We start from the raw sequence: 25,521 nt of genomic DNA on the forward strand, positions 1-25,521 counted from the left end.
TTGGCTCTCTGATCTAACTTTAAAAGAATATTTATTTTGCCTTTAAACTTATTTTAATTACATTTTAAATAAAAGAATCAAGATCCTTTATGTCCAGGATCATTGTGTAGCAGATTTCACAAGAGCTTACGAGGCAGGAATTTATGTTTCAGCATTGCTAGGGAATTAACCATTCACTGACATGGATGCTAAAATCAACAACTCAAGCTTTATTAAAGCATGGCCTCATCTTGATGTTTCATTTGCAGGCCTGCTCATAGCGTTTATTAATGTCAATATCTCATGGGTGAGTCTAGGTACAGTGTCCTCCGTTTCTCCCTCTCGGGGTTCTAGGACCCCATATCATAGTCTCTATTGTGAAGAAACAACTAGCCATCTAGAACTATCAATCAGAGGATATGTATTCCAAGTGTTTTTCAATTTAACTCCATGCACCCTTTCTCCACTTCCTCATCTCTCTCCCTGGTACCGCCACAAACACGGCTCCTGTTGCTTCATCCCAGCACATATTGTCAAACTAGGAGTAATATAAACTCCCTATTCTCAAGCAAACAATTTCAATACCCATAATCATTACTGATGCTGCTTCCCTGTCCATTGCCCTTCTCAAATCCCCAGATTTGTTCTTTGTCCACAGAGTGTAACACCCCAGTGATCAGTTAACCTCTTTCCTTAAATGCCCCCGAGCAGAATCCTAAAGACACATTACTGCACTACATTAGCTTTCTCTCTAGAGGTGATACTGTCTTTCCATTGAATACAAAGGTGAATTCCAGGCTCCCTTAAACTCTAGGTATAGAATCCAATAAACATGCCATGAATAATTCTACAAAGTTATTTTTACTGAATTACTGTATTACCTTCATTTTTAATCCAATTTGTGATACTATATAATGAACGAGAGACTAAAGGACTCCCATGATCCTTTCCAAGATCAAGGCTTTGTGGGTCCAATAGACCCAACAGTGCAAACTGATTCCCTCAGATGGCCCTATAAGAAGTTCTTGAATATATAGTTCTGAGACAATTGATGATTACTATATGGTCAAACAAACTGGCTTTGTACCAAAAGCAATTTATTTACTATGATTTATTTTCCACAGCTGATGAACTCAAAGATAAAAAGAATATATAGCTTCCCTGTTTGAATAAAGACTTTGAAAGGACAACTAGAAAAATTAAATTCAAGAAAACAAAATATGGAAATATTATCTTATACAGTAGATAAAGCTGCCTCTGTTGAAGTTAAAAAAAAAAAAAACAAGCTATTGAAGTATTTGTCACTGTTTAATAGAACAGTTAAAAATAGTCAGTTACAAATGAGCTTCAGCCAGCCACAAATCTAGTGGCTTACTTTAATGTTCTAAAAAATTCTTATTGTTTGCAAACCAGATTCTTTGCAATCCTTTAATTCTGTGTTCAGGATTCATATATCCATCTTGGGCCACAATAAGCTCAAAATTACATGGTTGAAATATTATTATGGGTGAAAATTAGTGTTTGATATATGTTCTAGTTGTAGACTGAGTCCCTCAGATGTAGGTATTTACGAAATGGTCAGCCTGGTGAAATTAAAATAGCGCTCAGACCTCTCATTACTACATTTAAGGTACCCTGTTTTAGAAATGAGATAATGTCGACAAAAACCATGCATGTGGTCCTGTGCTGAGTATGTTCACCGGATGTTCGGTTTGCTTCACACTCAAATTAATTTCAACATTGTTTTTCTTTCAGGGCGTGAGTCTCAGTCTCCGGATTCAGGTACAGAAAAATATTGTGAACAGCTATTGTGCTTTGTTTCAAGGACATTTTTCTTTTTACCATATCCATAGCCACACTGCTAAATTTATATTAAATTTAAATTTCCTATGCTGTTCCACATAATGAATTATAATTCTCTACCAAGACCGTTTTTGGTTTTAGAAAAACAAATCCATTTTCTAACACACCAAAAAAGAAAAAAAAAAAAAACAAATTCAAGTGAACGTAGATATTTCTGTGTTCGATTTGTTTTCCCTTAATAAAAGCTTGGAGATCTTACAATGATCGAAATCCAGAGACACTGAACGGAGATGCCACATATTCCTCTCTTGCAGCAAAAGGTTTTAGAAGCGTTCGGCCAAACCTGCAAGACAAAAAATCACCAACCCAGGTAATACAGCTCGGTGCCTGTTGTGTGTCTAGTTTTCTCATCCTCCTAGAAATCTCATTCCTAGTGTCCTCGCTAAAATGCTTCTGCCTTCTCTACTTGCTTTGCCTATCATGATAGCATGAACACGGGGCTTGAGTTTTAAGCTCAAAACAGGTTTTTGTTATCGTGGTTGTTTTAGTTGTTACTCTCTGGTAAAGCTTATAAAAGTAGGTCTGCTTCTACTGTAATCTTTAAGATAAAGTCTAATTATTAAAGCTCTGACAACTGTTCATGGATTTCAGAGTTTGAGCGTCAGTGATACATTATGTGTTGAATGAATAGGAGTCAAACAGATAAGTTCTTGAGATGTTAGTAAAACCGTACATGCAAAACGCTAAAAACCATGCATCTAAATGACCTCCAGGTCTAAAAATATGACAAGATAACATACGCTCACTTTCAGTGTAATTTCTAAAATTTTGGGTGGGAGTAATGTCTTTGTAATGTATTCTAAACTAAAACATCTTTTCCAACCTGTGAGAAAATATTGATAATAAGATACAAAATATTCTTGTAAGACGGACAGTGACCATTCAGTCTAGATGGCTCAGGGCAAAGTATGTGTGGATTTCTTCGGGCCAGGTTTGACAATGTGCCTCTCATGCCTAACTTGGACTTTCTTTCTATTTTTCTATATTATTTCTCTTTCTGAACACTTTTGACCATCTAGGTACCCCTTCTACCAGCCAGAAAGGAGAGCTTTGACAGTCAGTCCTACGTAACCAATCAATCAAAGGGTGACCCTTTAGACTCATTAGCAACTAACACACAAACTCCATCTTGTACAGAGGACTTTACTCACCTTAAACCTTTCCAAGGAACTATGCATTCAGGTGAAGATTCTAACCAGACACTAGTGTATTCTGAGGAGTCCAGCACAACTGTGTCGTACACACAGAAAATCACTAACCCCCTACCAGCAGCCTCCAGCTCCAGTCCTACACACTTTGGAGACATCAACACCCCATTTCTACAAGAAGATTACATGCAAGATTCTCAAACTCGAAGAATTTCTACCTTGAAGCTAACCCCTAACCAGGACCTAGGAAGCAGTTTCCCCTTTAATACACCACAGTTTCCACAACCCACTGACACTCCACCGTTTCTGAAAAGGTCTTGCTCAGCAACCCCTAACCCAGACACACATACAGCATCTCTTTCCATTCAGATAGCTCCCCATTCAGGACATGATCTTGAAAGCCACAAACAGTTCCCCGAGCTTCCTCCAGAATCTGCAAAGATGCCTCTTCAGCAAGATAGACAAACGTCTTCAGATGCCATGACCTGTCAGTCCCCAGCGGTATATGACACTTACCAATCTCTTCTTCTGTGTGGATCTCAGAGACGCTAACTCCTTGAGTTTGAGCTTTGTATTAAACCTAATGCTTTATTAGCTTCTAAGCAGGAAGGGAAAGGAGAAAGAAACTATTTTTTGGCAGAACTCAGCAATTTCTTTGCATCTGTTTATTCGCACACAAATCTTTACTATAAAAATTATGTTCTAAGTTTTTTTTTTTTTTACAGTCTTAAGACACTATGAACCACATCCATCCATAAAGTACCTCCAGGTACTGAAGGCCTATTTTTTATGTTAGACCTTTGGGAGCCAGGTTAACCTTACTTAAATGTACATCTCCTAAGAAAAATATTAATTATAATATTTGTTATTTTAATTTCAAGCAGTACTTATTCCTTCATAAACCGACACTTATCCTCACTAAAATTTGATCAGTTGGTCAATTCTGTACACTAATCAAATTTTATTACCTAGACTTTTGGGAGGTCATTATTTTCTTACCTACATTAAATTCTATCACAGCACCGTTGTCACTATGTCCACCATCTATTTTGGATGGAAAGACATCTTTCCTCAGCTTCTCTACCAAGTGAAAAGGCATTGGCCACATAAGCCTTAAAGATGAACTATAGGGTTTTCTCCAGGCTTTGTTCATTGTTGGCTACCTGATGTAGCTTCCATGGCAATGTCTCTGTGAGTTTTAAATAGAATTGACAATGGTAACTAATCCTTCATTCATAGGATGTGGCAGGGGACATACTTAGGAGAGCAAGGGAAACACCAATAATTATAATAGGTAGCTGCCACTAGGAGAGGGATCCTGGCAGCAGCGAGGACAGGACTGAAGACAGCACTTCCCTACATAGGTTCTCAGTATCTGAGTCATTGGAGATCACACAAACATCTTTGGCAAGACACATTTTCAGTCTGTAGAAAACCTTTAACTGATAATATGGCTGACATCATAGTTCCCTTCACCTACCCATAGTGCAGAAATCTTAAACATGGATAATTAAAAATATAAGTAGGGGGTTACAAATATCTTATAATGTTCCCTCTATATTATTTCATATGAAGCTCATTCCATAGCACAACTGTAAACATCTTCTTTTCTACATATAAACCAGGCTGGCCTTGAACCCAGCATCCTAACTTCTGAGAGCTGGGATTATAGGCATATACCGCCATGCTCAGCCGAGAGCCCAAATGAAACTTTTAAAAATGTGTGACAATTACAATAGCAACTAATGAATAGAAGATTTAATTAAGTGCAGCCGTTATACTAACATATTTATGTTGATATGTTCAGTCACAAGCAGTATTATGACTGCCTACAGTCTACAGATAAGGCAACTGAGGTACCACAGTAAAGCATCTGTAGCATCCAGCTATATGGGAAGCAGCACAGCTTGGGCGCTCCCTGATGACAAGGGGTAACCGATGCTGTGGTACACAGAGAGGGAAGACATGACCAGTTGGAACTTGGGAGCCCAGGAAGGTCTAAAGGAGCCAAGTCAATGAGATCTCTAGTGTAGGATTGTAGTGCCAACAGATGCCTTATCTGGGACCCGTAACATGTCACTCCAGGAAGCAGAAGAGAAGTCACAGGAACATTCCCAACAACTTGATTCGCCCAACCTAATTTGGATCTTCAAAACGATTTTCTCATGTTTCGAAACATTGCTTCTATACTCTCCTTTTCGATGATCTTGTCAGTATCCAGACTGGTCCAGTAACAGTGGGAGTTCATGAATGAATCCCCACAATATTAACCTGATTTCCAAGTTAGGATTTAAGACCTCATAGCTTTTATTCATTCTCTAAATATTTCCTGATTTCTTGATATGTTACTGTTCTCAAAGTTCCACCATCATCTTTTGATACTTAACTGTCAGCTGTACAAGTTTTAAGTAATAAAACAAGCATCATTTTATGCGTGAAAGACTGGAGAAATTATGCCACGCTAAACAGTGGTGGGAAGATCGTATGCCACGTAAAATGGGAGACTCGAACTGACCCCGCCCAGAAGATAAAACTACTTGGAAGAGAGAAGGCAAATTCTGGACAAAGCTGTGAGGCTGGGGGGGGGGGGGGGGAAGAGGGAAGAAATAGGGCATGGAGTTGCAGGAAGTAACAAAAGCCAGAAGCCCTTGTAAAGGAAAGAATATTGCCGGGCGGTGATGGTGCACGCCTTTAATCCCAGCACTTGGGAGGCAGAGGCAGGTGGATTTCTGAGTTCAAGGCCAGCCTGGTCTACAGAGTGAGTTCCAGGTCAGCCAGGATTACACAGAGAAACCCTGTCTTGAACCCCCCCCCCAAAAAAAATGGTGGTTCAAAGCAGGGTGGAGGCATGGGGGCAGGGGAGGGAGGGAGGTGAGAAATCCGATGGTAGGACTTTTATTTTGAAAGCAGGACATCTATGAGAGAAAGAATGGCCAAGCTTGACTCCAGCTGAGAAGAGCTTGTTCCATTAACTGAGACCAAGTATTAGCACCAAATCATTGGTGTCGATGAAGGCACATCTCTAGACATCCATGTGGAGTGGTGGAGTGTGGGATGAGAGGGTTTGGGGCTCAGGGGAAAGGTCCTGGTTGGAGATGAACAAGAAAAACAAGAAGGATCAGCTTAGAGATGCCTTTTGTAGCCAACAGGCAGTGAAATCAGCATGGATGGAGATGGAGAATGGAGTTAACCCAAGAACTGAGCTTATGCAAACCTTTACATTCAAAGGAAGTCCCTGTCAAGCAGACTAGCACTGGTATCTCCAAAAGGAGATGAAAATCCAGGGAATCGTGTCATACTGAAAGCCAATCGAGGAAATCACAGGAGGAGAGGGAAAGGAACTTCAAAGATTGTTGGCAGGAGAGTAAAATGAAGGCAGAAGCGTGCAGCACAGTAGAAGCGAGACTTTGTTAGCGAGGGCTTAGACAGACAGGGAGGAGACCAGTTAGACCGCGGTCTTTCAGGGTGTCATTATGTGCCTCCCTCAACTTTACTTTCTTCATCTATAATGTGGAGTTAATAACAAGATTCATCTTAGAGAGTTTCTCGGCAGGTATGATAATATATACGGGGAATTTGGCATACCACCTTCTACATAGTCATTCCCCGATGTGCAGAAGCTGTTATTATTTCAAAACAATATTTCCCAAATCATGCAGCAATTTGGGAAAGTAAATTGAGGTTATCAACAATGTTTCTTTTTATCACAGATGAATGCAAGTTGTATTTCATCAGATTGGTAGTGTGTTCTACTATATTGCACTATCAATATTATTGTCAAAAGGTGGCATAAATTCTTGTGGATTTTATTTTAACTTTGCCAAGAATGTATGACATCTACTATACTCTTCACAATATCTTTGCAATTCATGTGTGTGTGTGTGTGTGTGTGTGTGTGTTGGATGTCTTTCTGGGTTATTCTTCCCTTTACTTATTGAGACACAGTCACCTACTGAGCCAGGAGCTATCTAACTGTGGTTAGTCTAGCATCCCACAGGGACCCCTATCTTTATCTCCTCAAGGCTGGGCTTTTATATGGGTTCAGAAAAGTCCAACTCTGGTCTTCGTGTTTGTAAAGCAAGCACTTATAGATGGTGTCATCTCCCTCTGGCCTTTCTTCTTAAATTTTAGGTGTTCCATATAAAACTATTAACTCTAGGCATAAAGTCCTATAGAAAAGTCCTAGAATTCGTTTGTCTTACCTAAATGAAATTCTATAACCTAGAGAGCAGCTCAGCTCCTCCCCACCCAGCTCCTCTTGGCCAGCCCCTGGCTACTGACTCTCCTGCATGTTTCTGTTTCAACTACTGTAGATGCCGCTTGTAAGTGAAATCACACAGTGTTTGTTCTTTGACTTGCCGATTATTTCACTTACATAATATCCTCTTGGTTACCCATTTCAAAGTCCATGGATACAAAGTTGGCTTCTTTAAAAAAAAAAAAGACTAAAGGATAGTTCATTATGTTATAAATCATATTTTTTTTATCTATTCTTCCACTAACGGACATTTAATTTTCATGTGTTCCCTACCATGGACTACTTCAATTTTAAGTTTCACTTTCTGTTAAATGGTCTTTCACAATGGTTTTTACATTCCAAATTCTGGCAGGAAGACATAATAAATGTCAAGGGCTGTAAGCTACACTCTATGAAGTGTGTGTGTGTGTGGGGGGGGTGTGTGTGTGTGTGTAAGCTAGTCTCCCAAGAAACAAAACTATTCTAAGGAATAAAAAGAAAATTTCCATATTTTAGGAGTTTCATTTACATTATGTTAATATCTCATAATTAGCATAATGAGTGACAAAAGATTATAGGCTACTGTTAGGGCTATTCCCCATACCTGACAAGTTGGACATATAGTTTTATAAACTGTATATTTTAAATAATAGCTCCTATAGTTTATATGTAAAAAGACCACAAATGAGGTATGCTGCCCTTCTATATGAACAAATTTCCTAAATTTTCACATTATCATTACTAAAAATTATCATTGTTCTTCATGTTAAATGAATACAAATGTAAGCCAAGGGCAGTGGTGGCACATGCCTTTAATCCCAGCACTTGGGAGGCAGAGGCAGGTGGATTTCTAAGTTCGAAGCCAGCCTGGTCTACAGAGTGAGTTCCAGGACAGCCAGGGCTACACAGAGAAACCCTGTCTGGAAAAAACAAAACAAAAGAAAACAACAAAAAAAAAAGTAAGCCAAATGTTTAGGAAAGATGACAAACAGCCACACTGAAACTTCCCACAGTACTGTCGTAAGCACTGTGTCCTTTGCTTCTGAAGGATACACTTGGCCCTCCCATTGTGGGGTAACATAACCAATCATCAGTCAGAGTGTCATTTCTACAGCTGCTGCTGCACAGATCCTGAGACTTCAAGGGTGAATCTCTATCAGCGTCATGCAGAAGAGAGAGAAAACTTTTTATTTTGGATCCATAGAATCAATGTGTAAAATTTAAGAAAGGCAGTGTGTGGTAGCTAGTCTTATGTCAACTTGACACAAGCTAGAAGAGGAAACCTCAATTGAGGAAATGCCCCCACCAGACTGACTTGTGGTCAGACTTGTGGTGCATTCTCTTGACTGATGACGGATGTAGAAGGCATTGCTTGCTGCGGGTGGCACCACCCCTGAGTTGCTATAAGAAGACAAACCCAGCAAGCCAGGGCAAGCAAGCCAGTGTGTGGCCCTCTTCCATGGCCTTTATATCAGCTTCCGCCTCCAGATTCCAGTCCGGAATCCCTGTCCTGACATCTCTGGATCAGGGACTATAAGCTATAAGATGAAATAAACCTAACTTCCCTGAGTTGCTTTTGGTGGTGGCATTTTATCACAAAAATAAAAACCCTAACTAAGACACCGAGTAATGTATAAATGTCAGGTGCATTAGATGACAGAACACAGAACTTCAGAGCATATTTTTTTGCATCATCCCTACCTCTGCCTACCCAGACCACTGATGTCTTCCATTGTAAGGCCAATCAGTATCCTGTAATGTCTTTGTGGGTTTACGTTATATTTGTAGTTGAACAAGTCTTTGGCAAGCTTCCAGGTGTGTGTGTGTTAAAATAATTGAACACTGCAGCATGGTAGGAGAGAATAGAATTAATTTAAAAGCAGCATAAGATCCCTTCTATTCTATCTTCTACCTGATGGGCAGTGAGCCCTTTCCCAAATATACATAATGCAAAGCTACATTACTTTGTAAGGCAGCAATTTAGTGCTCGAAGAATGCTTAGATCTAATTATTAGAAGCACTTCCACAACCTGCCTTCTTTAAATTCTACATGTTTATCCCAGGGGACAAAAGAGGTGACCTTTTCTTCTCCCTTTCCATGACAACTTTCACATAAGCATTTCCTTCCCTTCCCTGGTCTCGGCATTACTGTGCCTCCTAAGCACTGTCATTTTCAAATCGTGATGCTTTTGAACAGCTGTGACCGCACATCAGCCTCCCTGGCCTATATTCCTTCCTTAATAGCTCACCCATCCCAAACTGCTGAAGATGAGTTGGGTTAATGCTTATAACTGACTAACGGGGAAACTGAGGCCAAGGGAACTTAGCTTGCCCAAGTCACTCCCACCTCTGCTTTCCTCTCAGGATCAACCTTACACTCCATCTCAGGCAGCGTTCTTAGAATACGACAGCTTCTCGGGTGTAAAAATCACACCACAGTTCCCGCTATTGAATATCCACTAGATTGGAACCTCCTGGATACCTTTCTGCTTCTTACCCTGCAGGGGAAAAGTCATTAAGGCACAACACAAAGGACTCAAAATAGCTTCAGGAAGTACCTAAAACTAACCAGGTTCACTAGCCCCTCCCTGCTCCCAACCAAGATGATAAAGCAGCTGAGACTACTGAGCCTCTCTGGAACAAACCAAGTGGCCTAGAAGAGTCTCAGGCATGCTGGGCCACCTGGAAAATACAAAAGCCAGCCAAGTGGCGTGGAAGGGGACCTTGAGAGCTGCCTGCAGGCCATGCAGTAAGGAAAATGCTTCCACTTCTCGTATCCTTTCCTTAAGTTGGATGCTTATCATCATGTCTGACATCAGGGGTGGAGCGGGCGCCCACAAAATCTTTTGATGGGAATCTTTTCTCTCCTTACTAGGTTGATTCCTTCCTGGTGTTGCAACACTTATGTTACATGCAGCTTTGGAGTTCTTAAGCCTTTTATTTCCCCTTCAGTTTCTTTCTCCTTTCTTAAGACTCAATGCCAACAGTAGCTTTAGTTAACCCATTCTAACCATGATCAGCAGCTGGTTTTTTATTTCCATTTATTTATGCACATCAATACCACGGCTAACTCTATTACCATATTTTAAAACTTCAGTGTTTTTTTTTTTTTTTTGGTTTTTTTTGTTTGTTTTTTTTTGTTGTTTGTTTTTTTGTTTTTGTATTTCATAGTACAAGCAATGAACAGATTTGGTGAGTAGAAAGTGAACAGAAATCCTTTTTCCACGTAATTGTTTATAGTTTGATCAATTTAAACATTAAGTGAGGGGGGGAATAGGTTTACACTGGGGGACCATTTTGATAGTTGAGAAGCAATAGGAAGAACCAGGCTCCAAAGTTTTTCTTGGGAGACAAACTAATTCTGCCCAAGCAATAGACAACTCGACGTCATTGTGCTGTCATTAGGATAAAACCTGAACACTTCTGAGAACGTTTCCACTGTCAATATTATTGGAGCAAGGGCCTTTGTTCAGACTGCACTGGATTCATGGTCTTCACGCTTCCAAGCATTTCCCATGGTGTGTTTGACACCTAATCCATCTGAATGTATTTCCTTAGAGAGTTTGCACAGAAAGCCAAGACTTCCCCTTCTCTGCCACAGTGTAAGACAGGTATTCTCATATACCGGAATGATTTATATCTCTTCTCATTATTCTCTTCCCTCAGCCTCAGCTCAAACACCAGCACTTACCTGCCAGTGTATTGCAGGTAAATGCCTCACAGACACTCGGGCAAGGCACAGCCGATGCCTCTTCTTCATGCCTGTGGGCGAGTGCTTTCCACCTGCCCACTTTTTTTGCCAGACAGTGGCTCCGTCCCACCACCACCACCTTATGATCTGGGACCTTCCAGCCTGCCTTCAACCAGGGCCTGTCAGCTTGTTTATGCAAACAACCTTTCCTAGCTCATGACAGCCTCATGCACAGCCATGCCACAGGCTCTCTTGGGTCAGACTCTTCCCTGAGCAAACACTCCTCCCAATCTGAGAGTGAGTCCTCCACAGCCATTCTGGATGAGCTACAGCTGGCAAGCTCTGACACTACTGACTGCTCTGAGACCCCCTCCCCCACCAGGGTCAGAGATCTGCTGTGACAGATGGCATCACCTTAGCAACCTCTGCTGCCACCTGTGTAATCACCCTTCCTATGCCTCCACCGTGGTGTGAGGACTGCACTCGTTGGTTATCTGGTTTTGCAGCCGACCATTTTTATTTGCATAGGTGTTGATTAGCAAACCAACTGTATACCATCTGTTAGCCAAAGTTATTGGTGTCATCCTCATTAAACACACTCAGTGCTAAAATTTTTACTGATAGGCAGCCCCTTCTTGCACATAGGTGCTATTTATGGTAACTCTAGAAGGCTCAGCTTCTAACTTACTGTTTTTCTATGGCTTGGATGCTATAAACTGGTGTATTTGTAAGGCATTTTGTCAGGAATGTAAATAAGACTGCCTTCATTTGTTGTATTTAAATTATAGAGAAAGTCCAAAATGTCTCAGATATTGTAGCTTCCCGTCAGTACCTGGAACACGATGCTCTCCTGTCTGACTCACATCGCTGTGTTAATTGCTGATTTAACACTCGATGTTCTGTCTTTCTCCCATTCTGACTGCACAGCACTGATTGTTCCTACTCTTCTTTGGAGGGCAGCTACCTGTAATGAACACTGCTGTCCTGTAGGAGTGCGCGGTGTAAATAATCCTGTTCCATCTTACAGAAGTGTAGCCTGTGGTTGTTTTTGTAATATTTCTCCTGAGCCATCCCAGTTTCAAAACCTACAAAAACATTTTTATGTCGACATTTTTTCCTTGCATTTAAGCAATGTAAATAGTTCTTGTATGCATGATATCATTGAAATATGACTGTAACTACTTCACTCAGGGATCACTGGTCAGTGGTCACTAAAATCGCAGCTAAAATGCCGTGAATTTTTATCATGCAGATTCTCTGCCGCTGAGAGTAAAGTGACTGTGACTTTCACTGAAGGATGCGCAGCTCTGAGCAAACAGAGAGATTCTCTGAAATTGTTACCATCCCGATAGGTTCTGTCACAAGGAAAGCGTATCTGCACCACAGAGTTGCTATACACTGTCAAGACATAAAACTTTACCGTGCGTGCACAGAGAAATGACACAAGCCATATTTTTTAACTTCTACAACTACAGAAAAGGGAAAAAACCTGTTTCAGTTTTTTTGGGGTGACTTAGTATTCATCTAGTGGCTGGATTTTTTTTTCTGGAAATAACCAGACTAAACCAACCACTAACCACAGATAACCAGCCACTAGCCTAGGGTACTCAGCGGATGTGGGTCCTTCCATGTCCTACTGTGTTAGAAAAGAAAAGAAAAAGGTTAGGTATTCCTAATGAAAATATCCAAATTCTAAAAATGTTCAAAATTTGAGACATTATAAGCACTGGTATGACATTGTAAGTTTAAAATTCCATACCTGACTTCATGTGACAAATTGCAATTAAAAAAAAAAAATCCACCGCTGTGGCTCAGGGGTTAAGAGCACAGGCCGCTCTTGCAGAAGACCTACATTCAATTCGCAGCACCTACTCAGCAGCTCTATAATAGAATCTGATGCCCTCTTCTGGCATGAAGACATGTATGCAGACAAAGTATCCATGTACATAAAACACATGGATTGAACAAACAAGACAAACAATAATAACAAAAATCTCAGGTGCCCTGAAGTCAATTTTTTATAAAATCATATTTGAGAGTTTTATATAATTATCCTCAGATTATGCATATAAATTGTCTATAAAAATAAATTAATTTTATATTTAGATTTGGGGTCCATCCCCAAGATATGTAATATGTATTTATGAATAATATCCCACACCCAAATCCATAGAAGTCTGAAATAATTCTGACCATAAGCACTTGAATAAGAGATACTCATCTGTACTAGAATCCTTAGTTTTTAATAAAATTATTCTGTCTTTTACATTCATTATTATAACAAATCAAAGTTGATTTAAACAAGGGCAAAAATATCTGTTTGTTGTTCAGCAGAGTCACATAAAGGCTCTGAAGTACTGTGCATTATATTTGCTTAAATGTCCAGTTCAAAGGGCCTTTAATATATGGCTGACTTTTTTTTTTAAAGAATATTTTCTGATACCTTAAAGACATATTTAATGAGTACAATTCTCATAATTGAATAATTATTGATTTAGGACACATGTGATATGACTTTTAAGTAAAGTAGCTTTCTTTTGGATCACTTGAAAGCATGACAATCTTAAAGCTAGATCAGATAGACACTCCCATGCTGTGGCTCAGACTTGTGCAACTGAAGCTTATTTTGTTATTTAAAAAAAGTAGAAAAGTTTGTAAGTGGTGAGTCTCTATGCCTGCGCAGATGTGTGTTTGTATGTACACGTATGTAATGTTGCATTCACTAAATGCTCTTACTAATGTTTTTTTCTAGTTTGCATGCGTTATCAGGTTTGCATAATGCTCAGTGGTATACTGTGCAAAGACAGTCCTGAGTTCAACCTCTGTGAACTAAGCTGATTCGACTCAGTCAGCACATGTGCCCTCTGAATGTCTACTAGGCCATCAATACCAAGCTGCATGTTCTAACACCCACAAAAGGAGTGCATGTATGCTTGTTTCAACAAGAAGCTCCAGGGTAGCATTAGAAATAAAAAATAGTCCAATGTAAAACCAATAGCTCAATGTATTAAGAAATGAGAATACCCAGTGCGGTTGACGTAGGGAGAAACCAGTGGTTTAACATCTTTACAATGGTTTACCAGGTGTGTGGCTGCCCGGAACAGGTCATTTCCTGACTCACTAAGCCAAACGCTTGCCCTCTGTGTCAGAGAACCTTGTTTTGGAAACATTGATTCATTAGAGCCCTGAGTCCGTGAAGCAGTCCCTCTCCTCCTGTCAGAGAGCATCCACTTCAAGTCCACCATGCAGAAGGATGAGATGGATGAGACTACTTAACACCAGGCCGTGAGAGCCCAGTGTCCTGCCCATTCATTTGCTGGTGGCCCACGCAGGTGGCACCTCTGGTGGCACTGCAGTGTGCCCACTGGCTAGCTGCTCTCGCTTCCCTAACCACTTCCCAGGCCCTCTGATAATATAAAGGGTGAGAAATAAAGGGAAGGAGAGAGAAAACTGGGTGGGGGATGTCTTTGGTCCCCCTGACACCAGTTTTCAAAATAAATAACTGCCCTGGAGTTGATTACCGCCCTAGAGTTGGAAACTCCCGTCGTCATATAAAGGAGTGATGTTCATGGCGAAGCACATAATGTAACGGGTCCTCTCTGCCTTTCTCAGAGCCAGATCACTGTCAATGGCAACGCTGGTGGCGCCGTGAGTCCAGTGAGTTACTATCAGAGGCCATTCTCCCCTTCTGCATACTCCCTCCCAGCCTCACTCAACTCCAGTGTTATTATGCAGCACGGCAGGTCGCTCGGTGAGTACTGCACTCACGGTGACACTCCGTGACAACTTTAACATGGCAGCTATATATCACAAGAGAAAAATGTAAGGTGATGTGGTGACATAGGACTGACTGACAATCCTCTGGTGACCCTAGCTTGGGAAGAATTAGAGCAGAAGAGTCTACATTGTAGAAAGAGGGCCCTTGCTATTTGGAGGTGGTGGTTCCAACCGTAGCTGAGCCTGGAGAAGGCTGGGTGATAGTTAAGGAATGGAGTAGAAAGATCATGACAATTCCTAGTGAACAAGGGGACCCAAAAAACATTACTGTAGCACGTTTCCCTTGAGGTGGCTTCTTCCGTTGTAGAGGAACTTTCATTCTAGAATACTCTTTAATTACTCCTATGGAAAATTGTTTAGCAATTAAAATAGTGTAACAAAGTGACAGGAAACAGTGACACAGGAAAATTCTAAAGTCCTTGATCATAGTCCTAAACTATTCAAACTGATATTTGAAGGCCATCTGTTATCACTAGGGCACTGGGAAGCAATGAGAGGCCCTGAAGTACTACTTTCAGTGAAGATTCCACAATTTATATATGTTCTTAATACTTAGGCTATTAAAATGTAGGCAAAGCCATAGCCCTTGGTACTGGGGGTATGGCTGAGGGCTAAAGATCACTGTTGCTCTTCCAGAAGACTGAGGCTCTACTCCCAACACCCAAATACTGGTCCACACCCTTCTGTGACTCCAGTTCCAAGGGATCTGATGCCCTCTTCTGACCTATAAAGGCACCAAGCATCCACATGGTACATATATATACACACACACACACACACACATACACACAAGCAAAACTCTTTCATAAAATAAAACACATCAATCTAATTTAAAATGTTTAAGCTATAGTCTTCCTCCAGTAGTAATTATTATTTCCTAAATAATCATCAGTGTGACTCTTTAGCCCATTGCCTGTCTTAGTGAACACAGTTCATCCCATTCTACCAACTAAAACATATAAATGCTCAAGTATAAATAGCCCTTGACTTTAGGCCTAACCAGTAAGTAGGTTTTGAGCATGTTTTTAAGTTACATAAATGGTGGAAATATGAAAATTTGTTTCAAAACTTTAAGCATGTTATATTGTCTATCTTGTGAACTCTTTGGAGCCTCCTGGGAAAATTGTGTGGTTCATGAAGATAAAAACATTCTTATATAGCCAAATCTATTCCCATAGCTTAAAGGTAATGTAACAAGTATTTTGTAGTTGCTAGAAATTCAATGTAAAACTTCCAAAATGAACCAGTATGTGTTAGGTTGAAAAGGCTTCCATGATGTTGGGAATCGAGAGAGTTTTCAGGACAAAGCCGAGGATGCTAAGGAAAGCGAGCATACTTGAACCTCTCAAAAAGAGAAGCCCCCCTCTTACAGCTACTACAGGTCAGTCAGCAACAGAGAGAAAAATCTAGAACACAGAGCTGTGCACCCTTCTTCAGTTGATAGCAGACTCCCTTCCCTCTTCCCACTCTGACTCTCTAACGGAAAGAGTGTGATACCACAAGTTTACTAAGGAATACTCTATGTGGAGTTCAAGACCACTCATGGTAGAACTCAACTTCCATGGTCAAAAAACCCTCTGTACGGTTTTAAACATAGTCATGGGACTCATTAAAGAAGAGTCTAAATATCCTCGAGCCTTTTCTAATGCTGCTCCTGGGAGCCATTTGCGAAGCTTGCTTGTAATGATCTCCTTTTAGAGTGTAAGAAAGAAGAGCTTGTTTGTGCCAAATGTCTCCCTTTGACAGCCAGTCCACAGTTCAGTTTTATAACACACTCCACTATTTCAACATTTTGTAATGGAATTATGTGTTATTACACACGAAAATGAAACTTTCTAAATTATTTCAGCCATAACATTTTCCTAAATAATCATTAACTGCGAGTCTTTATCCCAGTGCCTGTCTTAGTGGACGGTTTCCCCCCATTCTACCAAATAAAAAATATACTGTAGTACAGACAGCCCTTGACTTCAAACCTAACTAGTGAGTAGATTTTTACACATAAACTGTTTAACATGGAAAGAAATTTCCTGTATAAACATTGAATAAGTTCCAATTGGCTAAGGCAGTGATGGGGGCGGGGGGGCGGGGAACAGAACTTACAAGTCTGTTCTGCCCTAGGTGACCTTTAAGACAAAAGATTGCAAATATAACAGTTTATGGGCCATATAAGAGAAATATAAAAAGAGCTGGCTTTCATTGCACAAGCTGTGGGTTTGTACAGTCACATGAACTATACGTGGAACGGACGTGATGCTCTCTTTTATGCTGGGATGGTGGCACATCCTATGTGCTCAGAAAAGACAGGTTGCTGACAAAAATCCTCACTTTGTGGCTATCCTGTCGAGGCCCGTGAAGAATTAAAAGGTCAATCAGGGCAAAATAACTGTACTGTGGCTTCGCTCAGAGTGGCTGGCAAGATGAGATTTGTATAAGCAATGCCACAGAAAACAGTTCCATTCCTAGACTCATCCATTCTGTTCAAAAACGCCTTTAACGCCACTTTTCTGTTGTTAACTAAATTGAAAGTGGACTTAATTGCAGCGATATAGTATTATAATGGATATTAGCCTCAAGAGCGCTTAACGCTAAATACCCATGTGAAAATGAGTCAAATCCTTAAATGTTTCTTTATGTTGTTCTATACGACATCATCATAAAGATACATGTGCATAATATAAAAAATTCATTATACCATCTACACATGATATAAATATTAGTTATAAATCATATATACATATATATGAAAATGAAACATACATATGAGTATAATCAGCAAATGCTATCCTGAAACAAAAAACTGTTTCAGCTTCCACAGGAGGGAGCTGAGCGACAGGCTTTGCTAGCACAGGCCGCACCGAACCTCTACACCTCAGGGAGCCACGGAACTATTGCTTGACAAGACCACCGAAAATGTTGATTTTACAAACTATTATTTTTAACTTAGAATGAACATAACAGGTAGTGTACACATAAGTTCTGATACCTCTGAAAGTATTCCAGAGATTCATAACCTTAACATGAAGATGGAAACTTGATGTAACTTTAGTCCTTAAAACAATCGACAGTCTTGAAGGATAAAAAGCCATGGCATGGGCGTATTACCATAAAACCAACAATATTGAATAGAATTCAATAAAAGTAAATGAAAAAACACTTACCTAGAAGCCTTCACTTTCTAGTGTGTGTCTAGCGCTAAAAATAATTTTCAACTGACTTTTAATTTCCTTTTATTTTTATGGAATTGTAGTTTGGATCAATAATCCTAGGGCTTCTCTAAAATACACCTCTTACTACTTTCTCACGATGGCGGCCATCAGCCTCACAAGGATCACTATGAGCTGGGATCTGAGTAAGCTTTACCCGGCTTCTTTTAGCTTCTGCCTCCTAAGATTTCTAGAAGAAAAGTGAGGTGGGACACTCCCAATGTTTCCTCAACAGTGGCTGCACGCGCTACTCATCAAACAGTCTTCTCGCCCTTCTTTATAAGACTCCGAGGTCCTTGTTGTCCCATACATATGTGTAATATCCGCTACTGAATGAGACAATAAATACAGAAAACGGCACTGAGGTAGAAAGGGGATTCTATGATGGTTGTCAATCAATGGACAAGAGGTACCATTATATCGTCCATGCATCCAATGTGTTCCCTGTCACTTTATTTTCCACTCAGATTCTGCTGAGACATATTCCCAGCATGCCCAGTCTCTGGATGGCACCATGGGAAGCTCCATTCCGCTCTATCGATCCTCCGAGGAAGAGAAGAGGGTCACGGTCATCAAAGCCCCGCATTACCCAGGGATCGGCCCTGTGGATGAGTCTGGAATCCCCACCGCCATTAGAACGGTAAGCCGTGCGTGCCAGCACATGTTTCTCTCTGGGTCTGCACAGGAGCTCCACAAAGGATGGATTGTGCACAGCGCTGTGCATTCCTAGGGTCTTATAGCATAAAGATTGTCCCCGGAGCCATCGGAGCTCCCATGAATACCATGCTGTGTGGCAGAAGGAGAAAACAGGGCAGTGGGGACAACCTCCCAGGCTGGTTTTTCCATTTGAATTTAAACCCATGAAAATGGCGGGGGGGGGGGGGGGTTGTTAAATAATAACACTTTGTTTTTAACTTTCTATCCAAGCAAGGTGAAGCCTAGAGAGAGAACCAAGAGGGTGGGGGGGTTACTCCTTTCACAGCGTGCAATTCCCACATGCACTGTAAAAAGACAAGTGATTTGTTTCTTGAAATGGATGTGAGTTAACACCAGGGGATGGGCAAACTGTGAATTGGGACTTGGGAGGTGAGATGATTGGAGTGAAGGGAGATAATATCACAGGAAGGAAAAGCTGTCTGTTAAAGAAAAAGAAAGAAAAAGAAAAGAAGAGAGAGAGAGAGAGAGAGAGAGAGAGAGAGAGAGAGAGCATCCCTCCCAGCTGAGCCTCGCTGTAAGATAAGTGAAAGTGGAAAGTGTTGAAGGCATTTTTTTTTTTTTAGTCTTTAAACTCTGCCAAAGCGTTACTCAGAGTGCCGTCCCCGGGGCAGCCCTTTCTGGGGCAGCCCTCTCTGGCAATGCTGCTCACAAGCGGCCAAGCCTAGGCAGGCAGCTGTGTACCGACCACTCCACTGCCAGAGCAGGTCTGTGGTAGCCCAGAAGGAAGACCCAGGAAGCCGGCATGAGAGCCACAGCTTCTTTACAGGTGAAGGTGGGGGCGGGGATTGAGAGGAGGAAGCTCTGACTGCAAAGAGGTTGCCTCTGTACCCACAGAAAGGGCTGAGGTGTTGCCAAGGGCTGGGGTTTTTCCTGAATGGAAAGGCAGGGGACCAGAGACAGTGAGGAACCTAGAAAAAGAATGGACAGGGTATCAGGCCAGGAGCAGCAGTGAGACAGGAAACATGTTGGAGACGTTGAAGAAGTATGAGGGTTTCCTTCTGTCTTTGAGTTTGCAGTCGTCATGTTATATATACAGACACCAGTTGAGAATTGATTGTTCTTGGCATTGGTGCTGCGGTTGAAGCCAAAAAATGTATATCCATATAGCATGCATGTGGGATTTAGACTTCTCAGATTGTTAAGAATGTTAAATGTAACTAATTATAAAGCTCAGAAATTTTGTGCTGGAATCATGATGGTCATATTTAAGTGACAGGAAAATCCCAGGGCTTGTGACTAATACGCTCCATTTTATGACAGTTGTATGTTTCTAATGTCAGTGTTTTGACATTTGTTTTCCCTTCTGAATTTCTAACTTGAAATGACTAAATTTGAATTTTCCCGTGATAATAAAGGCACAGTGACTCAGACAGGAATGGTGTCATGGATTTTGCCTGTTAGCCCTTGAGACACAGTCTACACATAGCCTAAGAGAGCATTGTTTTCTGTGCAGTTTCAGTCTAAAAAGATTCTACCTTAAACCTATGAATGTGTTTTTTTAAGTTAGTAAAGGATATATAAAAATAGGCGCATTAATGTGACCCATTCTTTCTAATGTATAGATTTTTAATCTGTAGTGTTTTACTTGAAAATTGTTGCTTTGTTGTGTTTTTAAAGATAATATCCAAGCAATTAATACAAGTAATATGAAATTTATATTATCTGCTGCCAAATGATAAGCAACCAACATATATCCACTCAGAGTGTGATGGTAATTCTCCTTATTGAAAACTGAAGGTGGATTGTTAGCCACTGCAGAAGGTCCTTATAAGGAGCCCTCTTATTTTCTGTATAACTTGCTCAGACCTTTAAAACTGTACAAAGGCAGGGGGGATCCTGTTCTCGTCTACTACTTTGTAGCCTTACGAATCCATCCAAGGATAGATCTGTATTTATAAACGCCTGCCATCCCTGCGCCAAGAATGTCTGAGGTTTTTTTCTCCCCTCATTCGTGTAGAAAGTAGGGATTATCAGACCCGGGTTGCCTCTGCTTCCTGCTCCATATGTGCATTAAAAGCGGTACTGTCTCACTGAGCTGTGTCGGGGAATCCTCTCAGATAACTAATGATAAATACCATGGTAAAAGGATAGTGTATTGGTCCAGAGACAGAACGCCCTCTACGTTTGAGTTCTCATGATGGAGGGAGACAGCTTTTTCAGGGTGTCCCTTCTCCTGTGACCTGGGATGTCTGTCAGTCTTTTCCTGCCATATTCTTAAAAACAGCAACAAAAAGTCCCTAGGGCTCGGAGCCCATGAGTCCGTGGAAGAAACCTGGCTAGCTAAGGATGTGCACGATTTCTTTTTTCTGATTCAAATATAAACACGCGTTTGGCTATTTTAGAGCTAGCAGGGGAAAGTAGGATAGGATTGTTACTGTCATATGTGGAGAAAACATTTGGTTTTTTTTTTTAAGTGTCTACATGTTAAACAAATGTCTAGTGCTGAGGCTTCATAACTAGAAGGCAATGCAAGTTGGGGCCCCTTCCGATAGGGCCATGGATAACAACACGGTAGGGTCCCAGAAGTTAGATAGTCTACGCAAAATGCTTCTGGAGGACCTATCTGAAAGTAAATTTCCCAGGTGGAGACTCCTGCATTCATAATCTCAACGTGAGACATAACATGCTCCAAAATAGCATTGTGGAAAGGAGCAAAAGCGTTCCCAGCAGTTCTAGAAAGAGACACCAACTCTGCATATCTCGGCATTACCAGCTTCGTAGCGTCTCTGCCAGCCGGCTAGGCACTTCCTGGCTTCTTTGTGCTCACCAAATAAAGCTGGCCGATGGCATAACTGTGAGATCCTGCCTGGCATAGGCCCTCTGGCGAGTGTAGACAACAGTGCTGTCTGACACAATGCATTGCCATGCACAGCAACATATTTCCTTATTCGGCGTCCTGGTCCCGACTGGTCCAGGTACAGTGAGAAACTAGTTTTATATGCAGTTGTATGTTGCTCTGCCACTGTCGTTGCTCTACTAGCATAAAAGTATAAAAGAAGTGAAGCTCTATGAAAGAGAAACCTGCCTTTTAGAAAAAGAAAGTCTCCTAAAGATATGTGTTTAAGTATTCTGTGTGTGTGTGTGTGAGCGCAGACATGTGCACATGTGTGGGTGGATGTGCGTGGAGAGGTTAGAGGTAGATACTGGCTGTCCTCTTCAGTTGCTGTCCGGGCTTTCTCACCAAACCCAGAGCTGCCTCTGCCTCCTCAGTGCTGGGATCACAGGAGCCCACTGCCATGCCTAGCTCTCTACATGGGTACTAGAAACAGGAATTTGTATTCTCATACTCAAATGGCAGGCACCTTACTGGTCTAAGTCCTCTCACCACCACTCCCCAAGTTCCAGTAATGTGCTTGAACCAGCAAACAGCAGAGTCCTGCTTCTTTGCTGGACTGCCCCCCCAGCCCCAACCAACACCAGTCTCCATAATCTGACCATCATGTGATACTGATACTCTCAAGCTCCCTTTGTAGAAAAACCCTTCAGTGCATATGTGACTCTCAACAGAACTGATGTTCTCTGGGAACTGGCAGAACTGTCTACTTTCAGAAGTCAAAATAAACTTAAATACTGCCTAGTAGTTTCTGGGAGAATACAAAAACGCAATGACCACACATACAAAAGAAAAAATTCAGAATATAAAATATTGAACAGTTTCTGCTCTCACAAGTATAAATCCTAACCAGTGTTTTAAATTAGGACCATGACCTTGGGAAACCTGACACAATTCTGTGTGTTCACCTGTACACAGAATTGTTAGCTTCTGGTTCAAATAGCTCTGATATAATTGAGATGAAGATCTTGCCAAGCAAATTGCTGCACTGCAGTTCAAAAAAAAGGAATGTGTGTCTTCATAGACTATAACACAGAGTCACTTCCAATAAGCTAGGTTCCCTCGGTATTTCACTCCACAGATGTTGGAATTCCCCCACTGTTTTTGTATTTTGAGATTTGTTATAGTGGAAAGAAGATCCTGAGCCCCTTACCAAACACTTCAAGAGAATAAGGCAGAGAGTAAAGGAGGAGGTTATCCTGTATCCACCTCTGGTTTCTACTTGCTCCTGTGGCGTATATACCTGTGTACACATGTATACGCCTCCACACCCACACCCCACAAATAAAACAGATACATAACATTCTCAGATTCCTGTTTATAGAAAGAATTCAGTGGTAATTACAGGCTCAAAGATCTGTATGTTGTTTAATGATTGGACATCAATTCCCTATTTGTGCTATAATCTGCTGTTTCCATTATACCTGACTGTGTCTGAGGAATGGCTACTATCATAGTTTATAATTTAACAAGGCAAAAGCTATATGCACGCCAGTGTCTTATTAAAGAAGTTTTGAAGGCCTAGCTGCACTTTAAAATATTCTCTGTGACTTTGCATTGCCTGATACATTCAGTATTTTAGTCACATAGACCAGTAAATGCTAATTTTGTCTTCATAGAAGCTGATCAGGATATTTATCCTCATGAGTCAAAAATATCCCCTTAGTTCAATTTTTCAGCGTCCTCACAGAACATTCGATATTTAGGAATAAGGATAAGGATGAGGAAGTGAATCTGTTAAATGCTTGCTGGGTAAACACGAGGGAGGACTTGAGTTCCATGCATGGCACTCACAGAAAAAGCCAGGCATGGTGCCACGCACCTGTAATCCCAGAACTGGAGGCAGAACTGAGAGCAGAGGGATCCCTGGGAGGGAGAGGGACTGCCTAGCCTCATCCAGAGAGAGACCCCATCAAAAAAACAGGATCACTTTAGAGGAACACCTGAGATCACCCTCTCTCTCTCTCTCTCTCTCTCTCTCTCTCTCTCTCTCTCTCTCTCTCACACACACACACACACACACACACACAAACTGAGCTAGTGTTGAGTCCCTGTAATTCCAACATGTGAGACTAGGTGAACGGATAATGAGTTAAGGACTAGTTCAAGATACATGGCAAAGCCCTGCTTCAGACACATATGTTTAACCATCATCATCAGGAGTTAATTTTAATCAAATAGTATCTAATTTTATTAAAGCACAGCTGATTTGAATAAATAAAACCAGGGTACAGAACTTTTCAATTCAGTAAACATGGGATACTCTGCTTACAATCGGCACAAGTAACGGGGTAAATTGCTGAAATTGGCATCAAGTCATAGCAGGAATGCAAGTCTGCTGTTAGAACTATCCAATATGAGCAATGAAAACTGTCCAGGAGTGTTCCTTAGAAGAGTTATATCACCATATGTAGGCGGCAGCATAGCAGGGGTTCTGAAGACAGGTCAGACCCACAGGCTAAAGCCTCTCCTAAAGTTTTGCAGAGAAAAGGCCATCCCGTGTCATGGAACTGATGAGTCCCCCGTAGCACAGGCTGGCAGTCTTGTTGTCAGGTCACTATAGCTGGGGACGTGGGAAAGATTTGAACCTTTGGTAATGTGTATCTGTCCTTTAGAATGTGCCACCTAAAGCCCCTGATTACTTATGCGTGTTAGGTACACTACTTTGGGGACAGTCACAGTAAGATGTCTGCCATTTATCTTATAGCAGCTGTGAAGGTGGGGGGATGGGGAAGTCAGTCAGACAGACAGACAGACAGACAGACAGGCTGCAGCAAGTAGGCACAGCCAAAGCAGCCCTTTGCCTAAACCTGACAGAAAGCGTTTGTAATTCTCCAATGCTCTCTTTAACAGACTGTCGACCGGCCGAAGGACTGGTACAAGACAATGTTTAAGCAAATCCACATGGTACACAAGCCGGGTACGTATGTTCTTCGGTTGTTTGTTTTTTTATCAAGTCCTTACGGATTGAAGGAAATAGGCTCAACTTTTGTATAGGCTTTCTCCACACAAAACCTTCAGGACCCCGGCGCACTTGGCGGCCCATTCTTTTCAGCAACTCTCCTGTTCTTACTCTATCCCGCCTACGTCACAGATCTGTGCCTCTGCCGTAACCACGGGCTGTCAGGAAGGACCCCAGAGCTGTCCTTGGAGCTTGCCAGGTGTCCTAGACTTAGCTCGCATCTACCCTCGGGTGTTGTCCACTTCTATACCCACCCACTGCGGCTCCCCTATGCCCGTGTCTGTTTCTTACCACGAGAGTGAGTGTAGGCAGATCAGGCGTCTCCTGAACCCACTCAGTACAGTTGACAAGTTACCTTAAAAGCATTTAATAAAAAATTCCAATGCAGACGATACAAGAAGCTGCCTGGGGACGTGAGGACAAGCGACAGCTTTGCATGTGTGACCAGGGTGGCGAGGTACATTACCTTATAGAGAAGATCGCTCTGCCCAGAGAACACAATATTTGGAAATACAAAGTGCTGTTATGTGCTAGGAAAAAAAAAATTTTTTTTTGCTACTATATGTCTGTCATTTCTCTGATCTTTTGCTGTCTTGGCAACAAGGCAGCAGTGTCTGGATTATCATGTTTATGTTTCGTTTTCTAGATGAGGACACAGACATGTATAATACTCCTTACACATACAACGCAGGTAGGATGACTTTCCTCGCTTGCTTGCGATGACCAGTCACACTCCGCTGTTGGGAAGAGCCTTGGCCCTTTGTCTTGCCACTCGGACCCCGTGTTGTTGTCTGTTCCTGGGATGAGAGGAGAATTCCCTACTCCTTTTCTCAGAGCATGCCTAACAAGAGATTGAGCCTTTCTCCCAGAAATGGGAACTAACACCGTTCTGTCATTCATTCCCGGCTGTTGGTCAGTCTCAACTTCAGGAAGGTTTAGCCACAGTGTGAAGGGTCAGGGTGAGAGAACAGACTAGGGCCCGGGTTACACAACAAAATTAAGATCTTTCTATCAGCAGAAAGAGTGATTATGATTGCATAAGGCCTCTCAGATATTATTCCCCCAAAACAAGTAAATCCAAGCGTTTTATGACCATGTCTAGCCGCTC

The 25,521-nt window shown here is 41.5% G+C and overlaps 1 protein-coding gene across 13 annotated transcripts in view; it reads left to right on the plus strand.

The window, feature by feature from the left end:
• Sorbs2 (sorbin and SH3 domain containing 2) overlaps positions 1–25,521 on the plus strand; it is a 196,790-nt gene that overhangs the window by 114,707 nt on the left and 56,562 nt on the right. For 4 of the 13 annotated variants that reach the window (XM_052161986.1, XM_052161994.1, XM_052161993.1 and 1 more), the window contains exons 5-10: positions 1,735–1,761; positions 2,097–2,152; positions 14,531–14,669; positions 18,369–18,541; positions 24,305–24,371; positions 25,060–25,104. In XM_052161986.1, coding sequence (XP_052017946.1) covers positions 1,735–1,761; positions 2,097–2,152; positions 14,531–14,669; positions 18,369–18,541; positions 24,305–24,371; positions 25,060–25,104 — 507 coding nt within the window. Of the gene's footprint in view, positions 1–1,734; positions 1,762–2,027; positions 2,153–14,530; positions 14,670–18,368; positions 18,542–19,238; positions 19,385–24,304; positions 24,372–25,059; positions 25,105–25,521 lie in introns of those variants that run through there. The other 9 variants (XM_052161992.1, XM_052161996.1, XM_052161999.1 and 6 more) reach the window with 7 other exon arrangements.

The sequence above is a fragment of the Apodemus sylvaticus genome, chromosome 18, assembly GCF_947179515.1.
Source record: "Apodemus sylvaticus chromosome 18, mApoSyl1.1, whole genome shotgun sequence".
Classification (NCBI taxonomy): Eukaryota; Metazoa; Chordata; class Mammalia; order Rodentia; family Muridae; genus Apodemus; species Apodemus sylvaticus.